The following is a 21,738-nucleotide window of genomic DNA, read 5'->3' as shown; positions in this document are numbered from 1 at the left end:
GCAGTGGCTACTTTAAAAATCTGGCAAAAACAGAAGTCTGCCTCTGCCAGAGAATTTCTAAAAGCCATGGGGTTCATGGCTGTAATGGTTCTCATATTTTTTTTCATACCATATTCCATATGGGAGGGTGGTGTAATGGTCATGGTGTTTACATTACAGGCATGAGGTGCAGGGTTTGATTCTCACTTGGGCTAACTGGCTAGGCTTAAAATGGCCCACAAGGGTAGTTAGCCTAGTACTAATCTATGAGGAAATTCCAGTGATGTCTCAGGGCATTGTTGACCCAGCACCTGAGCTCTCTCAGTAAACAAATTTCAAGTATTCCTTGTTTAGTTCAGGAATTTCTTGGGTGGGCCAGACACATAGTCCTCAAACTGGGAATCCCCATCTTACAGTCTCCACCAGTACAGAGCCTAGCGACAGGCACTTTAACTTTACATGTGGAGCTTGCTCCTAGTTATTCAAAATTCAGGATGTCTGAAACCCCCTTTCACAAGAAGTGTCACATCAACATCAAGGTGGTGATGGCTTCATCAAAGGTGTCAAAGCGCTTCACCAACTGCTGACACTACATACTCTACAAGTAGTGACAGACAGTACCAGAGTTATGTGGTATATAAATAGGGTGTGACAAACTCATACTCACTATTCAGACTAGCCATGACAGCTTGAGAAGTAGCCACTCAACACAGCTTATTTCTACAAGTAAACTACATCCCTTCCCATTTGAGCACAGTGGTAGATTTTCTGAGCAGGTCCAAGACAGACCCCTTGAATGGATGTTAAACAGAGAGGTCTTCCTTTAACTCAGTCATCAGTTTAGAGTTTTTCAAATAAATTTGTTTGCATCAACACAAAACAGGCAACTGAGACTATTGCTCCAGAACTCCTTGCAGACAAGCAAGGGCAACAGATGCCTTCTCAATAACATGGAAGTAGAAGTTTTTCTGTGCCTTTCCACCTTTTCCTCCAATTCCCAAACTGCTTCAAAAGATAAAAAGGGGAAATTTAAGGATACTGTTACTGATTTGCTTTTGGCTAAGAGAACATTGGTTCTTATTTCTCAAGGAATTGGCCAAAGGTAGTTACTCTTTCTCTTTTTGTAAGCTTACTTATTTAGGACAAGGGGCTGGTAATACTTCCTAAATTACAAGCCCTGAAACTCACAGTATGGATGATAGGGTTTCAGTTCCTTTCAGGCACCTCTCCGGACATGCTGCAGTTTTTTTTTTAGAGAGACTACAAAACCTAACACCTGAAAGACTTATCTATCAAAGTGGAAAAGATTTTCTATCTAGTATAAATACAATGGAGAACAGGAGCCTACCAAAGCAGGGGTGCCCCAGTTCCTTCTGTATCTCTGTGTTATTTATACTTGGCTTATCATACTCTTCTGGGAAGGATCACCGTTCAGCCATTCCAACCTGTATGCCACTGCCTCTTCCTTTATCCAACATTAATTAGGTCAGACTGTTTTTCAAGGGAGTTCTTCATAGTAAACCTCAGTGGAAAAAAGTGGGTCCTCCTCTTCTCCTTTTTTAAGCTAGCTGCTAATTCTTTTTTTGAAAATTTTGACTTGGAAAACTGTAGCCTTAAACTCAGCTATAAGATATTTTGAGTTACAAGACATTTTGTGCATTCCTCCATTATTGTTTTTATTCATAAGCATAGAGTAAGCTACTTATAAACCAGTCCTTCTTTCATGCCTAAAGTGGCTTCTGAACTCACTCTTAATCAGACTATTCAGCTACCTGCTTTCTTTCCAAATATTCAAAAATGAGGGAGAAAGAATGCTTTAGTCTTCAGATTTCACAGACAGTTCAGGTTTTAAATTGACTAAACAGAATACCTAAGAAAATCTGACCAATTGTTTATGTCTTTAGCTGGAAAAATAGGCTTACCAATGTCTACCAAACTATTTCCGAATGGATTTGCAAAGCAATTTGCTTCTGTTATACAAATCCATAGCAAACAACTCCAGGAATAGTTAAAATCCACTCCACCAGAGCAGTAGTTACTTTGGAGGCTTTTATGCAAGGAATACACTCTAAAACCATTCTGAGAGCAGCCACTTGGTCCTCTGTCCACACATTCACTAAACATTACAAAATGTGTGTTCAGTCTAGGGCAAGAACTAGGTTTGCAAAGGCTGTCCGTCATGGCATTTTAAATTTAGAGGGAGTAATCCCTTCTTCCACCCACTCTTGTCAAGCTCTGGAAGTTGTTCCAGATGTTGGGAATACTGCAACAATGACATAATGAAGAGCAGAATACATTTGTGTAAGTAATGTACCATAATGGTTAATGTTTGAATAGATCACTGTTGCAGTACCTATACCCTCTATCTAACCTCTCTATGTGAATACATTGGAAATATTATCTTGTGGCAAGAGGGGGAGTATTAACTAACTTCTTTCCTTCCCCATACCTAATCTATCTATGTTCACAAGTTTTACCTTGCCTGAAATATTTTTATTTCAAGGTGCTGGCCTTTTCATAGGGAGTTATTCTAGTGTTTTATTCAAACGTCCTTTATCACGGCAGGAAAGCTCTGAAAATGGTGTGGGCGTACATACCTTTTATACATCAGCATGCTGCTAGATGCCTACGGCAAATGTACGGCTTGCATGGGAAGGATCCTGAGCTTTGGAAGGCTGGATGGATTGATGGGACCTTTGTGGGGAAAGTCCCAGATGTTAAGAATATTGGCAATGAGATTTATTTGAACATCTACCATTATGGTAAGTTACCTACACAACTGTACTGTCTAATCGTGATAACTAATTTTACTGTTATATGGCAGCCAGCTGACCTTTTGGAAATGAGACCCCTATAGGGTGACTGGGCATAAGATTTATATAGCATTGTTCTGTAACCATCCTTTGTACATGTTTTCAGATGGGGTGTTACAAACAGCACATATTTCCTTTAAACAGATTTCTTCTTATTCCCAGTGGCATATAAGATCAAGAGCCAGGAAGGAACGAAACCAACCAATACAACAACACCTCAGGGTTATGCATATGAGGTCAGTCATTGGATATGCCACTGATAGGAACTTCTGGTACTTAAAGGAAGTTTTCATTCTCTGAGTTATTAAGTCCTTCTCTTTATTTTATCTACTAGCTACCTGGGATTAACAGAAAAAGCAGACAACATAGAGGGAGAGAATGTTATGTGTTAAAGAATGAAAAGTGATGTGTGTGTGTAGGGGTTTATACTACATTATTCCTGCTGCACTGGAGCTGTGCGTATTCCTCACCCCCTAGTTGAGCCACTTACTGCTGAATACTTCTGTGAGTGGTTGCTGTTATTACTCAGGTCAGGCTGTTCCATCAAAGACTTATTCTTTCCTATGGCTTGCACATCTTGTCCCTGTGTTTTTGTGGTGTCCTTCACTGTTTGCTGCTGTCGCTGTCCCTCTTCCTCCGAGCGTGGCTTTACTGCATTGTTTCTATCACATCGCCATTTCCGCTGCTCTCGCTGCTCCTCTCTCTCCAGGACTGAATTCACCACATTTTTTTTGTGCTGCTGTTTCTGCTCATCTGGATCCTGATTTGCTGCAGTCTCATCATCTTCATCGTGTTGCCATCTCTGGTGATTCTGATGATCCATTTTGAGATTTTGCAAGACTTCTATATGCCGCTTTTGCCGCCTTTCATCTCGACTCTTCAGTATTTCAATGAACTTCCTTTTCTGATCATCAGTCTTTGAAATTTCAGGATCTTCTGCCTCTTCCTCTTCAGGGCTATGGAATAAGCATGTGAGAGCTGTGTTAGATGTAAGTAGCAAAACTATCATCTACCAGCTAACCCTCCCCTTTACATCTCCTACTTTCTGATGTCATTAACACCTTATGTAAATTAAAACATCATAAGCTCAATTATACACATATAAGCGCAGTCCTATTAGACAATACCTGCTTAATCAGACCAGAGTAACATCTTAATATGCAGCAGCAGTGTAATTCTATAGTCTGCCACTGATGTCCTTCATCAGCTTTCATTTGTAAGGATGCTAACAGTTGGAACTGCATCTCTTACAGTCTAAGTAGTATTCTAATTTCACCCTTATCCCTGTAGCACGTCATAGTTTGCACATGTGCAGAACACGTGCATGTGTGTGTGTATGAGTAAGAATCACCACATAAGCAATTAGTGCTATGAGTCAAATAAGCACTGGATAGCAGCTTTAGTCTCTGTGTATTTATCACTGCTTTGCTGTAAAGGTACACTTGGGCAAACACATAACAAACAGCAAGGAGGCAGTCTTATATATGGAGGAGCTAGTTGCATATGAAAAGTAGCAAAGAAAATAAGAAAAGCTGTAAAGGCATTGTAGTACATGTTGCAAGAAGAAACTTTCTGCTAAGTACAAGTTGTGAAAGAAAACTATTGATAAAATGTGTCTAAAAATGATTGTATTTAACAAAGCTTTCCCTGAAAGTCAGAAAGAACCCCGGTGTGGGCACTAAGAGCTGTGGCCAAAAGAGGCTGTTTCTATGCTCATGGAAAATGTAATTCAGAGACACATTAAGACTTGGAAAATGTAATTCAGAGACACATTAAGACTTCATTATCAGTTAATTTGCACATCTCTGAATCACAAAGTGTGATCACTAGTGTTAATCACCTGTGGCATCCCATGCATTGCAATGACACAGGCACTCTCCTTATTCATTCTGCCAAACATATGAGCACATTCAGAGACACAGTACAGTACCTTTTACCTGTATATTACTTTACAGAGCATCCTCACTGTAGCCTCTTATTGTTTCCCTACCCCTTGTGCATCACAGGTGATTACAGTCTGTCAGTAATGCTAGACATTAGAATTGCATTCTTCTTAGTGTTCAGAAAATGCATTGTGATGCTAGACCTGTTTAACTTTTAGAGTAATATTTAACATTTCTCCCTGGTATAGTCTAGTATTCTTTCAGGCTTTGTCTGGAAGTCTTAGGCAAGGCAGTATAGAGGTATGTCAGTCCCCCACACATAGATACACCCATATCCCTCTGAGTTATCCCTGATTGTACAGAAAGCTCTTGATCTGGCCTTGTATAAATGCTCTGTCCCCATAACTCAGGCCATTACAGTCAGTCAGTCATGAGAGACACTAGAATTTTTCCATACTTCTTAGAAAATACATCAGGATACAGGAGCTTTCACTTGGCATAGTGCCTCCCACACATATGTCTTTCGTGCTACAAAATTGTTGTGCTATTAACTTTTCTAAGTGAGTTTAGGATAATATTTAAAGATTATTTCTAGTGTCTAGTGTCTCCCACCCATATGTCTTTTGTGCTGCAAAATTATTCTATTAACTTTTTAAGTGACTTCACAGCAATACTTATGGAGTATCCCTGGTGTCTTGTGTTCTCCTCCACCCATATGTCATTTGTACTGAAAAACTGTTGTTCTGTTAAGCTTTTAAGTCACGTTATAGTAATATTTAAATTTACATTGTGTCTATGCTATCTAGTATCCCCCCCCATATTGCAAGATTTGCTTATTAGTCTATGGGAGTTTAGAGATATGACAGCCCCCCCCCTACACATATTCACACTTTCACACACACAAACACACACTCTCATGTGATCATACTCATGAACACATTCATCTTTTCACCCATACACATAACCCCTGTACTGTGACCATCCAAGCATCACACACACACACACACACACACACACACACACACACACACACACACACACACACACACACACACACTTACGTAACCAAGACCAAGCATCCCTCTGCATGTACTCACACATGCAGCTGCACAGATACATACCACCACTACGTATTCAGCAAACTTCTTGGCACTTACGTCTAACTCGGTGCCATCCATTCACAGTAATGGGTGAATGCTATCTTTTAGCCATGCTAACATATGGCTGCATAAATGAATTACTGCAGTCATTTGGGGGGAGGGGAGAGAACATGACTAATTAGCATAGGCTGGAATGCATCATTATCATGTAGCTCAGCCAGGGAGACTGACCACCACAGTAATTTGACAGACTGTGTTAGGATCACTGTGCAGGGGCATGTGCCTTAGTTGGAAAGGACTGCCACCAGAAGTAGCAACCTGCTAGGGATTACTGCTAAAGGCAGTCCTTTCTGAATCTGGCCGATTATATTGTAAAATGGAATGGTATGTGCAGTTTGATTTGGGAGATGAAAAACTGACCTGAATGAGCATAGTACATGATTTGAAAATAAAAGCAATGTACCTGGGTTTTTACAGGGAAAGAATTCTGGAAAGGCAATTAAAGGAACATATTATTCAAATATTACGATAATCATTATGCACTGACTCTAGCAAGGGGCTTATTAATGGTTAAATATGTAGCTACACTATTAACATATAATGAAAAGTAGCAGCATTAAGTAATTTTGTAACTTTGCAACTCAGCAAGTTACCAATGATATAGTGTTGCTTCTGTATTATAAAGATGTACTTTAATGACCGTGTATTGAAATGACTGAGCAAGGTTAGTTTTTGGAACATTGCTGTAGTGGAAAAGCAAAACAAATCAATTTCACATATTGCCAAAGGAAATTTTGTGTGGAAGCACTGTGAGTGCATTGTGATTGTTTAAATGAAAAATGCCTTTGTGTAAAAGTAGAATATATCTTTTATTTATTTTATTTTTATTTTACATTTGTGTACTGGGAGAGTCCAACTGGGCATAAAACCCTTTTTTAGCAGAGGCGCGGGGTGAAAATCTCCATTGTTAGTAGACTATTATGTTAGTAGAAAGAAAATCGTATAATACAATAAAGAAAAAAAAAAATAGTAACAGACATTCATAATGGTAAAAAGACTAAAACAGAATAAATTGGTCAAGTGGGAGACAAGACCAATAATCTTGTATAACAATTCTTCTAGAAGACAATTCTTACAGTAGTAGCAGGTAGTGGCATTGTATACAATGAGAGTGCAATTACAATACTTAGTCTTATATACAGGTAGCATAGCAAACTGAAGACTTAAAATTTGATAGATATTAATAGTGAGAAAGAAAAAAAACAACATAAGGTAGTCATATGACTTAGATTCAATGCTCATTACATATGCAATTAAAATTTTAAAATCAGCTAGTTCCATGGTTGGGGCTACCCATGCCCAGTACTTTTGCGTACTATCTGATGCATTTCTAATATGAAGTAAATACAGATTTGTATAAAAAGTATTCTTTCTAGCTGGTAGCAGTTTAAACAAACAAAAATGGGCAATAGGTACTTCAAATCATAATTAAACACAAGTGAGTATATGCTGCCACAAGATATATATTTCAAAATTATTGCATGAACAGGAAACCACAAACAGTAACATGACTAAACATGGGCACAGTTTTACATATAATGTTTTTGATGCTACTAGAGAAGTCTCAACAGCTTACATTGAGAGAGTTGAGATTTACTATTCATTTTTGGTTGTGTCATTTACTAAACCAGTTTAGGCTCAATACAATATAAAATATATTACATAAAGTAAGGAGTAAGGCCATACTGTCTGTCTGTTTCTCTCTCTATATATATATACTTGTGTGTGTGTGTGTGTTTGTATATATATAAAAAAGCTACAATCACTTTGTCAATCGCATGAATGCGAACTGCCTTTGGCAGAACTGAAATTATGAGTGCCACAATGTCAAACCTTACAATAGCGAGCATTAGCTGTTGTAAGGTTCGACATTGTGGTGCAGATCGCACTATAGCGGGGAACAGGAGATGTACCCTTTCCCTCACTGTAGTGCAATCTCGGAGTTTGTATATATAAGTAGGGGAGGTGGGGGTGCAGTGGGGCTTGCCCCCTGCAAAAGTGTTTGTTAATGTTGAGCAAAAGTGCAGCATTTCAGTAAAGTCGACATTTTAGAAATTTTGACTTTACTAAAATGCTGCCTTTGACATTTTTTGTGTTCTGTGTTGAGATTTCTGAATATGTGATTTGGACATCTTAACACTCGATCGGAGTAGATTTTATATATATATATATATATATATATATATATATATATATATATATATATCTACTTCAGTAGATCGATTTTTTAAATGTTCGAAGACGATATGGCAGAGGCCATAACATCGAACATTTAAAAGTTCAAAAACTGAAGAAAAAAAGAAAAAAACTAAACCTGCGTAGCAGGGGGGCAAGCCCCCTGCATCCCCCACACCCCCCGCTACTTAAATATACCAACTCCGAGATCCCACTACATTGCAGAAAAGGGAAATCTTCCCATTCTGCAATGTACGCGGATCTCCATTCAGTCCGTTTGAACTTCTAAATGTTCGATGTTATGGTCTCCGCCATATTGCCTTCGAACATTTAAGAGTTTGATCTACTGAAGGGGACCCGTATATATATATATATATATATATATATATATATATATATATATATATATATATACACACAGACATATACATACATATATATATATATATATATATATATATATATATATATGTTATGCATGAGAGTAAACACAATGGAATAAGCAGCCTTAAGGGACTATTAAAACATCTGCAGGGTATGCTTCATTTTTAGTCCATACCAGGTAATTTTCTTGACGTTACAAAACTGCCAGTACCATAAATATAATGTGTCTCAGAACCTATAAAATTTACTGTTCCATAGTAACTACCATTAAGTAAACTATCAGACTATAAATCATTTAAAGATACTGACAATATTTTACAGAACATTTGAATGTTACACCTGTTACAATTGCAGACCATCAAGCAAAATAAAAAGAGACTTAAGAATGCTAGAATATGTGGCAGAGCTGAGTCATTGGCCAGCAGTACACTGGGGATCTGCTAAGGCTGTTGGTTAGCATAATGCTTAAGGTGTTTGCCTTGCAGACATAAGGTATAGAGTTTGATTCTCACATTTGGTCACTGTCTGGTCATTCTCTAAGCATGTAGTAGTTTGCATACTGCTTGCTTAGTATTTACCTATGAAGATGCATTTGAGTTTACTGATCATATAAGGTCTGTTAATTATCTTGAGAAATAAGCACATTTAGTTGTGGCAGGTTACCACACAAAAATGAACTTTGTTGGTTTAAACAAAAAGATGGTAGAAAGTGCCCCAAATATGGCCTCACTGAGAATGCGTAACTGGAAAAGTAGCAGAAGTAGAGTGAATGAGAGAGAGAGAGTACAGGACAGGAAACATGAATTACAATGTTGTTGTCTTTCGGCTTTTCCCGGTTAGGGGTTGCCACAGTGGAACTCTGGTCCGCTATTGATTGGCAGTAGATTTTCACGAACGCCGAGGTGCCAGCTCGACGTTCAACCTTCAACGAAGGCACGCCCATTTACACATGTCTTTTGAACGCCCACCCAACCGTGGGAATCATGAATTACAATGTGGTATGCAAAATGGTGGATTGTAAGAAATAAAGAAGGGTCAGGCAAGATGGAGACAAGCATAGAACATGAGCAGTATGACTTGATGTGTGTATGTGAACTACAATATTTGTGCAAAATGCTGGATGCAGGAAGAAGGATCTGACAAAGTGGAGTCTGACACAGAAAATAAACGTCATTCCTTGTGTTACTGGCAGACACATTATTTGGATTGGTTTGGAAGTGGCAGGATTAAAACTGAGCTGGATACAGAACCTGATTTATCATTGATTTATTTAAAAGCGTAAAAGAACTCTTCCAACTAGTATTGGTGTGGGAATCTAAAATATTAATAAGTATTCTAATGGTGAAATGTTTATCATAATGGACAAAGTATATCAATAAGATATGAAAATGCAATGCAGAAATGAATTTATAATTATGTGAAGCGGGGAAGGCAGCATTATGTAGCAGAGAATGAATAAAGGGACCTGAGCTGGTCTGGTACTCTGCTAAAAAGTTGCATAGAAAGTGAAGAAATAAATGTACTACAGATGAAACGTTATCACATGTACAGACATAGACTAAACGCGTACCTACAAAAGACTTAAGGAAAAGTAAAAAAGATAAAGAAAAAAATGAACTAGAACCACATGCTAGCATGAAATTTATAAAAGCCGAGGCAATACCTTATGAGTTAATACTTACAACAGAAAGTGAAGTGGGTATGCTAAGAAATGCTGTGGTATTGTCCACGGTAAAGAGCAATGAATGGTATATGTGTATAGTGTCAGCACCGAATAAAGAAAAGTAGGAATATTCTTATATAGATGGACTTCTAAGCTACACTCAGGCCAACATTAAAGCCTTTACACTATTCTTTTCCAACAGTTAAAATGATGTTTGGATCCCTGAATGTGGGTGGGAAGGAGTCGTTCTTAAGTGTAACTATAAAATAGATGTGCAAATGGAAATAGAAAAGACTTCTGCAGAACTCCTACCAGTAATACACCTAAAGGATCCCAGTATAGCAGAATGATGTTTTAAATGGGTCCATATCTTTTATTTTGTAGGGAACAATAGAATATCTAATCGTTAATAACAAATGTGTTATTCTGGTAATGAGGAAGAATAATAAAAAATCATGTAGAGACTTATTTACTGTTCTAAACTGACTGAATGAATATGGGCATAGAGCAAACAGAAATAAGTTCAAACTGTTTAAGATAAAATTCAGTATGGTGGGAATGTAACCTACAAAAGTGAAGCAGACACACATGTGGCAGGCATCTAGGTGTCAGACTGTCACAACTTTGGCTGTGTATAGGACTAGTAAGCTACTATTATAAGCTTCTGTAGAGCCTCCCAGAAGTATTACACCATTAGATTTATTCCTGCAAAGTAGAATGGAAATGTCTGAGAACTATAAACATAACTTCAAGGAGTCAGAATAATTGATTACTTTAAGCAAAGTGCTGGCCCACTTCGATCCAAGTGTGTCTGTCACTCTGGCAAGAAGTGCACCTTCCTGTAGGATTGGCACTATTTGATCACACAAATTCCAAGATGGTACAGAGAGATGTACAGCAGATGCTTTATCGTCACTGACTATAGCTGAATGGGAATTCCAGGAAGACAGGAAAGCTCCTGTTTTACTCTGGGGAGTAACACATTTAAACTGTTATCTATATTTCTTCCTTTTTTTGCGCTTGTATTCAGCTCAGCAAGTGCCTGCCATGTGTCCTGCAGAGTTCTACAGCAGCAGAGAGACAAAGGAAAGAATTTGGAGTGATTAAGTATAATTTTTCTACATTTTCTTGCTGTCTTTAACTAATTCTGCCTAAAACGCCAATTTTTTAGTGATTCTGTGATTTAAAAAGGTTGTTTCTGCTACATATTGTACTCATTTGCTGCCTGCACTTGAACTAAGTAATTTTTGTGTTTAAATAATCTATTTAACTGTTGTAGGCTACAAACTAAAGTGTGATAGACATTGCTGTGCATTTAAAGTGTTTTCTTTTATTGTATCTGCTTTATTTTCTGAAAAAAAAACAAAAAAAATATACTTGTTTCCCGCCTTTCTGAACTAGTATAATCCAGTTTTCAGGTTATTGCTGAATTCAGGGCTGTGTTACAAGTTTCTGTGTTGCCCACACCTTACTTGGATAGAAAGAAGTTTCTCTGTTCACTGTGAGAGAGGGGAGCTTTGAGCAGCCTATGATCTGTCCCTGGAGGAGTGGTTTCAGCCCAGAAATTAGTAGTTTATTGGCCATTTTTGGCTAATTTCTATTTCTTTCATTTCCCTGCTATAAAAATCACATTTGCGTGGTTTTGTGCACCGGGCAGCGCTGGTTAGCTAGGGTTAAACTATTCTCGGCTCTACAAAGTCTACTCTTTAATTTTTCCCTTGGAACTAGACAAACTTTCAACTTAAGCACTCAAGCACTTGCTCAAACTTCATAGCAAGCACTAATTAACCCTAGCATTAGACCCCCCCTATACTGTCCAGAAGGACAAGGCTCTTTATTCGTCCCTACCAGTCAATCAGTGAAACAGCTCACTTTACCTATTCAGGTATGTCCAAAGGGCAGTTTCAGGTGTACTCTCCAGTCCAACTGGTGAATCTGGGCATTCTGAGGCAATGTTACAATTGCCTCGTGTACACAGGCAACCCACTCCTCCTACCACTAAACACTAATATATGCGAGAGATGCAATTATACAGCCAAACTGGAGGCAAAGCTCTCTCAACCCAAGACTGGAACTGACAGTCAAGAGGAGAAGGAAAATACTTGCAACACACCACCAGTCTCACATAGACCTACTAAACCAACATCGGCAAATAACACACATAAATACACGAAAACATACTCGGAGGCTCTAAATAAAAATCTGCAAAAGCAACATATACCTTCAAAGCAGACACCCAAGCAACCTCCACACCCCATCACAAACCATGAAACACATACGTCACATAATCAGTGTGCCATGCAATCACAGCCCTTAAGGCAAAATAACATACCCAACACACTAGTAATAGGCGACTCTATAGTCAGGCACACTGATGTCCCACTAACTAGGCTGGACAAGGAGAAGGTTACAGTTAGCTGCCTGTCGGGCACCAGGATCTGCCACATAACACAAGCACTCAGGTCACTCGAGAATAAGTACAAATACGACTCTGTCATTGTCCATGTTGGTGTGAATGACCTGAGATGTACCCCGCTGGACTACATGAAAAGAGACTTGGAAGAGCTCTCTGATCACGTAGCCCAAGCCGGTATGACCCTGACCCTGAGTAGCATCCTGCCCTCACAAAGAATGATGCCACAGTATAAAGAAAAAATAATCATTTTCAACAATTGGCTAAGTTTCTGGTGTCATTCAAAGGGGATCCAGTATCTGTCCGCCTGGGATGACATGCTCGACAAGCCACGTTGCTTCGCAAGAGATGGCTTGCACCTGTCACCCTAAGGCTTTTGAATACTGGCCAAGGCTTTTGCCATCCCCATAGTGCCTTTTTTAGGCAAAACCCAAAAAACAAACCCACCACTGTAAATAGTATAAGTAACCAAAAACTAAGGGCAATGCTACTCAACACCAGAAGTCTAAACTTCAAAATGCATGCACTTGAGGCACTCCTCAGTATGGAGAACATCGATATCTGCAGTAACAGAAACCTGGTTTAAGGCTCCAGAGAGCACCCCAGGACTACCAGGCTATAACTCATACCATACTTTTCGGCCACAGAACCCGGACTGAAACACAAAAAGCGGGGGTGTATCCATATTCATCAAGGATACCCACACCTCCAGGTTAATGGCGCAGCACAGTGCCTCAGAGGTCATCCATGTGCAACTAACAATGAGCAAAACTGCTATTCAAATTGTAGCTTGCTACAGATCACCCACCATGACCCAGGACCCCCATTCTGTATTTCTGGAGACACTGGAAAATATAAAGGTCCTACCAAATGCCCTAATATTTGGTGATTTCAATTACCCAAACATTAACTGGGAGAACTACTCAAGTACTAACTCCCTTGCTCAACGCTTCCTAGAATTTATAAACTCGAACGCCATGGATCAACTGGTCAACACCCCCACCAGAGGTGACAACATATTGGACTTGGTCATCACCAGCATGAGCGACTGGTGTTCTACATCGGAGGTCAACCCCTCACTGGTTAGATCAGACCATAGACTAATCACTCTGGATATCCACATTCTGCCCCCACCCCAGTCATGGAAACCACCATGAAAAACTTTTCAAAAGCAAACTTCATGTTACTTAAGACCGAGGTGGAAAGGTTCACAGCCCCTGTGCTAAAGGACAATGCTGTCCAAGCTGCTGAATCCCTTACAAAGGCACTCAATGAGCACCTGCAAGAATGAATGGATTGTGCTATCCCAAGCAAAACCAAGACTCACTCCTCCAAGAAAAGGAAACCTGTCTGGTGGACCCCTGCCATAAACAAGCTATACAGTCTAAGGAGGAAACTAGTACAGAAAAGCGTAAAATCCCAAGAAGGAAAGACATCCCTGATCTGTATCAGCAAGAAACTATGATCCCTCATAAAATCATCCAAGGCTAGCTTCGAAAGAAAAATTGCCAAGGACTCCAAAGATAACCATAAAGCGTTCTTTAGCTATGTCAAGAACTCTCAGATCTGCTCTGAGTTAGTGCATAATGGCACAAACGAACTGACTGATATTGCCAACATTCTGGCAGACAGGTTTAGTGCAAACTTCACCCCCCCTCTCATCCCCCTAAAGGGCCAATAACCATGCCAGAAGAATGTAGAGCCCCAGCAATCACTGACACACAGGTTAAAACAGCCCAATCCAAAGCCAATAACACAGCTTTGATGGAACCGGATGGTGTCCCAGGCTGTGTCGTACATGAACTCCAAAATTAACTAACCCCTCACCTAAACACACTGTTCAAACTCAGCCTCTCTACAGGCTACATACCCAATAGAGTGGTGCACAGCAACAGTTATCCCGCTCCACAAAGGTGGAGCCACAATGGACCCCGGGAACTATCGCCCTATAAGCCTGACTAGCCTGGTCTGCAAGGCTATGGAGTGCATCATCATGGAACTCATTAACAGAGACATTGTGAACCTCCAAACATTGGACCTTACCCAGTTTGGCTTTGTTAAGGGCAGATCATGCCTCCTAAACCTGGTGGACTTCTTTGAGACAGTTACCAAGGCTTTAGACGAGGGAAAGGTGGTACACACAGCCTACCTAGACCTTTCAAAGGCTTTCGACACCATTGCCCATTCTGGTATTATAGACAAGCTCACCAGCCTGAACATAAATCCCTACGTCATGAGATGGGTTGCCAATTGGCTCATGGATAGAACTCACACGGTGAGAGTTGCAGGCTCTAGGTCCGGTTACAAGTGGCGTCCCCCAGAGCTCAGTCCTGGGAACCCTCCTGTTCAGTATATACTTCTCAGAGGTACAGGCAAGCAAAGGAGGACTATGGCTGACCAAGTTCACAGACAACTGTAAACTGGGGGCCATAATTGATTCTCCGGCTGATACATACATCCTCCAGAAGGGTCTCACTGAGATGGATACCTGGTGTCAAAATCATGGCCTCAAGCTAAATGCCAAAAAGTGCATTGTCATCCCCTTTGGAAAAAACAAAGTACCCGCGAACTACCACATATGTGGTAGTCTCCTATATACAGAAAATGTAATAAGGGATCAGGGGACCCAAGTAGATAGTAATCTCTCCTTTGATAATCATATTGCCAAGGTGGTTAGAAAATCCTTCTATGTGTCCCACCTCATCACAAAAGGGTTCGCATCTAGAGCAAAAGAGGTTATTGTGCCCCTCTACTCATCACTCATCAGACTCATCAGACCCATCATAGAGTACAATGCCCCATTTGGGATGTACCTTACAAGACACCTGCAACAGCTGGAAAGACCACAGAAGTACCTCACCGAGAGGATTACTGGCCTCAAACAGATGCCCTATGCAGCCTAACTGAAGAAACTCCACTTGTACTCGGTTGCATACCACTTACTCAGAGGTGATCTCTGCCTGACATACAAGGCCATATCCAACCCAGAATTGATGGACATGCTCCAGCTAATAAAAATGAAATCCCCAAGAGCCACATGCTCTAGGGATCTAAACCTCACCACAACAATAAATAAGACTTGCTGGAGGGATAGATTCCTGTCCCAGAGACTCCCCATGCTTTGGAACAAGATTCCAGTCTATATTAGGCAGAACCCCTCACTAACACTCTTCAAGAGAAACCTTGACGAGTGGATGGGAAACAGAAAATTTACCCCTGGGATCTGCTGGACAGAGGCACAGGGAACTAATGGCTCTGCTGGACAGAGGCACAGGGAACTAATCTAAGGGGGTGGCGAAAGCCAACACATTCTGGCTAGGTTTACAGATGCCCTCAGGCAGATAAGTCTAGTACTTACCTATGAAACTATGTGAGAAGGATTACACTGACAATAGATTCACACAGTCAATTCTATGTGTTCCTAAACCAAAGAAAGGGGATTTTGTTATTACTGCTGTCTGCTTGCCGCATTGGTTCCCCTTTCCTTAGGGGACTTTGATATCAAATGAAGTACTAAGAAGCAAAGGAACAAAGTACTACTAAAGGAGTGTCACACATGCTGCATGATGAGCCTGAGGAAGCAACAACTGGCACCTAGCAGATAGTTTGTCGCAGAGTTACACATGATGAATGCTGCTCCGTTAAGTGAAGCCAGCAGTGACCCTTACTATCACATGTGCATGAATTAATGATAAAGTCATGATTTGGAGATATAAGTTGTTGTACCCTAATTTTCCTGGTAGAGAAAAGATTTGAAAAAATTGTTAGATGAATCAAGCCCCTGTGGAAAATCCCCATCAACACAAGGTAGTTCAGTTTCTGTTTCCTTACAGTAATGCCACACATATAACCTACACTACAGTAAGAGTGAGTCCATCCTGTGTAACTTCTACCCTAAGACCTCAGGCATTAGCATGACTTGGCAAAATTGGCAGGGTCATATCGGGTACACTGGGGAACATGCTCCAGCTGTAAAAGAGTGTATCCTGGTGAGGGCCCCAGTAAAATAGAAATATTTGGGCCCATCTCAATACCGAACGATTGCCAAATTCCAGTAATAACGGCCACACAGGTGAAAAACGCACTCTCCAAAGCTAAGAATACAGCATCCATGGGACCAGACGACATCCCAGGCTGTGTACTACATGAACTACAAAATGAACTGGCACCTCACCTAAGTGTCATGTTTAATCATAGCCTCACCTCAGGCTTCGTGCCCACTGAGTGGCACACAGCTACAGTTATCCCACCCCACAAGGGGAGATCCAACTTGATTCCCGGGAACTACTGCCCCATCAGTCTGACGAGCATGATCTGCAAGGCCATGGAACGTATTATCATGGAACTTATAAACAAAGACATTGGCAACCTTCAAACACTGGACCCGAGCAGTTTGGGTTTGTGAATGGCCGATCTTGTCTCCTGAACCTGACTGACTTCTTCGAATCAGTCTTCAGAGACGTTTACCTGGGTAAGGTGGTCTACACAGCTTATCTGGACCTAGCCAAGGCATTCGACACCATCCCCCACTCTGGAATCATAGATAAACTTACTAAGCTGGGCATTAATCCCCACATCACTCGATGGGTTGCCAACTGGCTTACTGACAGAACCCACACTGTAAAAGCAGCCGACTCCAAATCGAGCTCCAGACAATTGACAAGTGGAGTATCTCAGGGTTCAGCCCTGGGACCACTCTTGTTTGGCATGTACTTCTCTGAAGTACAGGCCAATACTAAGGGACTCTGGCTAACAAAGTTCACAGATGACTGCAAACTGGGAGCCATTACTGAATCCCCAAATGATGTGGATATTCTACAAAAGGGCCTTACAGAAACAGATGCTTGGTGCCAGAGCCATCGGCTCAAGCTCACTGCCAAGAAATGTATAGTTATCCCCTTTGGGAAAAAATTTGTACCCATGAATTACCACATAGGTGGCAGTACACTAAACACCGACAGTGTGATAAGAGACTTAGGGACACAGGTGGACAGTGGTCTCACCTTCGATAACCACATCGCCACAACAGTCAGAAAATCCTTCTATGTGGCACACCTCATCACTAAGGGCTTTTCATCCAGAAAAAGGAGGTCATTGTCCCACTGTACTCATCCCTCATTAGACCCATTACAGAATACAATGCCCCGTTTGGTATGTACCTCTCAAGACATCTGCAGCAACTGGAAAGGCCGCAGAAATACCTCACTAAAAGAATCACAGGCCCAAAGCAGATGCCGTATGCTGACCGTCTAAAAAAATCCACCTATACTCTGTCGCATATCGTCTACTCAGAGGCGATCTCTGCTTAACATACAAGGCCATGTCAAACCCAGAGCTGCTGGACATGCTACACTTAATAAAATCCCCAAATCCCTCAGAGACACATGCTCCAGGAATCTAAACCTTGTCATCACAATGAACAAAACATGTTGGAGGGATAGGTTCCTGACCCAGAGACTCCCCAGACTGTGGAATAGACTGCCCATACATGTCAAGCAGAGCGCCTCTTTGGCCCTCTTCAAAAGGGACCTTGATGATTGGATGGGAGATAGGAAATTCACCCTGGGGATCACATCAGTCACCCTGCTAGACAGGAGTCCAGGGAAGTAAATACTGTGGGAAGAAATAGCCAGGGAATTCTTATGGCTAAGCTTGTATAGGCCCTAGGGCCAATCGCCTAGTACCAGCCTATGAACCTATGCACCTATGTGCATATACATGCACACATGCCGTTAAAATGTCAAGAAAAAGACCATACCCATAAAGTGTAAAAAAAAATTTGCACCCCTACCCTACTGTCATAACAGCAGGACATGACCTTGTCTAATTAATATGCAGTCTAAGCTCCAGAAATTAATTGAAATTTACTGTTCCAAACTTTACATCACTGCTGGTGCACTGGTACGGTGACTGGAAACTAGTGGGAGCTGCAGACACAAGGAGCTTCAGGGACAGTTTTCTATTGCAGGTATGTGTTCTATTTGATTTCTGCTCAGAATCAAAAATAAAAGCGTTGGACATGCTAACATTACATACTGTCCACAACAGAAGATATATATTTTTTCAAATTTACTTTTGTCCTTATTATCACTGGGGGGATCCGTATAGAAGCACTGATTTGAAATAGATTACTGTGTCTATTTTTAACCTGTTTCAGTGGCCACAGCTGATCTCCATAAGTAACTGTCTCTTTGGGGAGGGAGCATAACTCTCAACTTTACCGCATTTTGATAAACCATCCTCAGTTTGAGTGTGTAGTTGAAACTGTTTAGTAAAAGTTCCATAGTTTAGCAATTGTTCCATGTCATCAGAGATAATGTTCCATGTTTTGGAGATGAGATAGAAGACAGACAGCTATGGAAAGCAGTTGGTGGAAGAAAGCACATAGCAGACCCAGGCTGAGGTTATTAGTAAATGTTCCAAATTTTGCACACTTACTCTACATTGTCAGAAGTAATGTTTCATAATTTGGAGGTAGAAGGGTGAGAGCTATGGAAAGGCATTTGGCAGAAGAAAGTATATAGCAGGCTGAGGATAATCCCATTAAAATGATCATTGCTGTGGCTTGGTGGAGGTGGGACAGATCTTAATACATTACTGTAAATGGTTGTTTTTTTCACTTTTTATGATAGAAAACCAGAAAGATATGTGAACAGTGGTTACAAAATATACTGCCAACAGCATACTACACTTTTATTTATTTATTTGTTTAATATGTATGGCAATCAGTGTGGAGGTGGGGTGCCCTGTATCTATCAGCAAGAGGAAATACATTATTCTCGCTGTTGTTTCTTGTTATCTTCTCAATGAGACAACAGTCATATAGAGAACTGTAATCAAGAGTGCAATGTTTAATTCCTCCCACTTCCATTTATCTACTTTGTGAGTATGATCAAGTACTTGACCAGACAGTGCTTCTAGGTTGCTCCTGAAAAGGGGCACATGTCCAGTTGGCTTACCTGTCAGCTATTTCCCTGCTGCACAAAAAGTTGGGTAAACTAATGTCTGGAATACATGTGCATTAAGGGCAGATATCAAAAGACTTGTTCGCTATGTAATTAACTTATAAGCAGTCTTACACCAGCAGACAGATTTTAGCAGAATTACTCTTGGGTAACTGACATACTCTGGTGCTTACACTCGAGTAAGTCATTTATACCTAGAGCAAGTCTTTTGGAATCTGGCCTTTTGTGCATAGATATACCAAACATTAGCTTTTTGTGAGCAGGGAAATAGCTGACAGGTTATTTAATTATTTTTATAAGTTGAGGCATAAAAAATAACATTAAAAATTAGATTTTTTAATTAAAACTCAAGATGTAGCTGCTCCTTTGTAATTTTTAAGAGAAGAAGTCAAGTTGTTTTGTATGTAATTATATCAGTAACATTCCATGGATGTCTTGTGAATAAATGCTAAACCATTTTAAAGATAAAGGCTTTTAAATACTAAGAGCAAACAGAGCAAACCAGCTAGTATTCTGAGGCTGGACCTTTTGAAATTGCTCAGTAATTAAGGGGTTAAATGCACCACCAGTAGTTCCTTCTGCAGCAGCCACTGTTTTGACATCTTTGTGCACATTTTCAGTCATGAGGATTTCTGTGATTCAATCAGACATCCAGAAGTATTCTTCAGTTTTTGTAAAATATGATATTTTTTAGGTTTTGTAGGATTTTGTAGGTTTTCTTTCATTGTGTTCTGTGTTTCACTGATTGACAGTACTTGGGCAACACCATCATTTGCATTCAGTGCATTTTGATTTTCTGTAATAATTTCTAGGGACTAACTGCCTCATTCTTTTAATCTTAAACATTTGTCAGTTTCCATTGCTTCTTTTCTGAGCCACATTGCAGTTCTGTATATTAGCTCACTTTTGTCTGGCTTCATGGTGACTAGTCTTTTTTTTATATTGCTTAGTATTTCCCCATATATCTACATAGTACTTTTTGCTTGACATATTTTCTGAATTACATTCATAGACTACCTTATCTTTTCTCATTGCCTTTGTTCGTTGACAGTGTTCTGTATGACTCATGCAGTGTTCTGGGTGTATTGTTCACTGCTGTAGTTAAATTTGTTTTTAAGATCATTACAGTCCTCTGTATTGGCACAGGTTCCTATACATCTGGATGAGTCTATGTAACTTGTAGCTTCAGCCAAATGAAACAAACTGAAGAAGTTTCAACTGGATGGAAACAATTTCATTTTTCATGGGGTCAAGAGTCTCTGCATCTTGCATATGAGGGATTTATCTGCCACACCCTTCTTATTATGCATACTAACTCCTGGATTACACAACCTCAGGCAAGATTCAGAATCGCCAAAATTTCAAATCACTAAGATTCAAAATCCTCCAAACTTTATATCACTGCTGGTGCACTGGTACAAACTGCACTGGGAGCGATTTTCAGTTGAAACTAATAGCTGACAGGTTGCAACTTAAGGAGGTGTACTTGACAAGGTTAAACCTTGTCCAGTTGGGTTCCTATTAAATGACTGAAGACGCATTATTTCGAATGCGTTTTGATCGAACTTGAAAGCACGAAAAGGCAAAATAGTGAAACCGCATATAAGTGACTTCCACTGCTTCCATTACTTTGCCATTTTCGTGACTGTAGTGCGATCTCGGAGTTAGTATATTTAAGTAGGGGGTGGGGGGTGAAGCCCCCCCACTTTTTGTAAAGTTTTACATTTTTTTTGTTTTGTTTTGTGGAACAGCGATTTTTTTTCCCTTGGAAAAAAAAATCGCTGTTCTAAGTGTTTGAGATTGTAAGCTTTCACTTACATGGGTTCGATAAATCATCATTCACTTTTTTAAGCTTTCGATGATTTAACATAGACCCATCCAGTTTACTCCTGACCATTGGGTAGAGTAGTTGATGAATTTTACACTTTCAGGTTGTCATGTCTTATAGTGTTGCAAGGTTACATAATGATTCTGCTGAAATCTAGTGTTTCAGTATGTTTTACACACTGGAATATTCAATATTGTATGCTTCAGCCTCGAATGCTGCCAGGTTTTTGACATTTTGCCTTTTGACTTAAGTGTTTCTGCAGTCCGTCTTTTGGCATTAGGGATTCAGCAGTTCTCTTTCTTTGAGATACTGTGTATTGCATTGCATAAAAAGCCCATTAGCTGATATTTCTCCTATTGTTTTCATTGTATGTTGTATCTATTAGCTGTACCTTGGTTTATGTGTACACTATACTGATTGCCTTAACTAGTTATCTATAGCTCTGATTGCCTTCTGGTCCAAGTCATAGCATAAA

At 40.1% G+C, this 21,738-nt stretch overlaps 1 protein-coding gene across 2 annotated transcripts in view; it reads right to left on the bottom strand.

Moving 5' to 3' along the window:
- Positions 1-21,738, bottom strand: part of LAD1 (ladinin 1) — a 1,049,893-nt gene that overhangs the window by 683,123 nt on the left and 345,032 nt on the right. For both annotated transcript variants that reach the window (XM_044076520.1, XM_044076519.1), the window contains exon 3: positions 3,283-3,748. In XM_044076520.1, coding sequence (XP_043932455.1) covers positions 3,283-3,748 — 466 coding nt within the window. The remainder of the gene's footprint in view (positions 1-3,282; positions 3,749-21,738) is intronic.

This window comes from Protopterus annectens, chromosome 7.part0 (assembly GCF_019279795.1).
Source record: "Protopterus annectens isolate FY-2018-M chromosome 7.part0, PAN1.0, whole genome shotgun sequence".
NCBI lineage: Eukaryota > Metazoa > Chordata > Ceratodontiformes > Protopteridae > Protopterus > Protopterus annectens.
The sequence above is the reverse complement of the archived record's forward strand: the minus strand, read 5'-3'. Positions and strand labels throughout refer to the sequence as shown.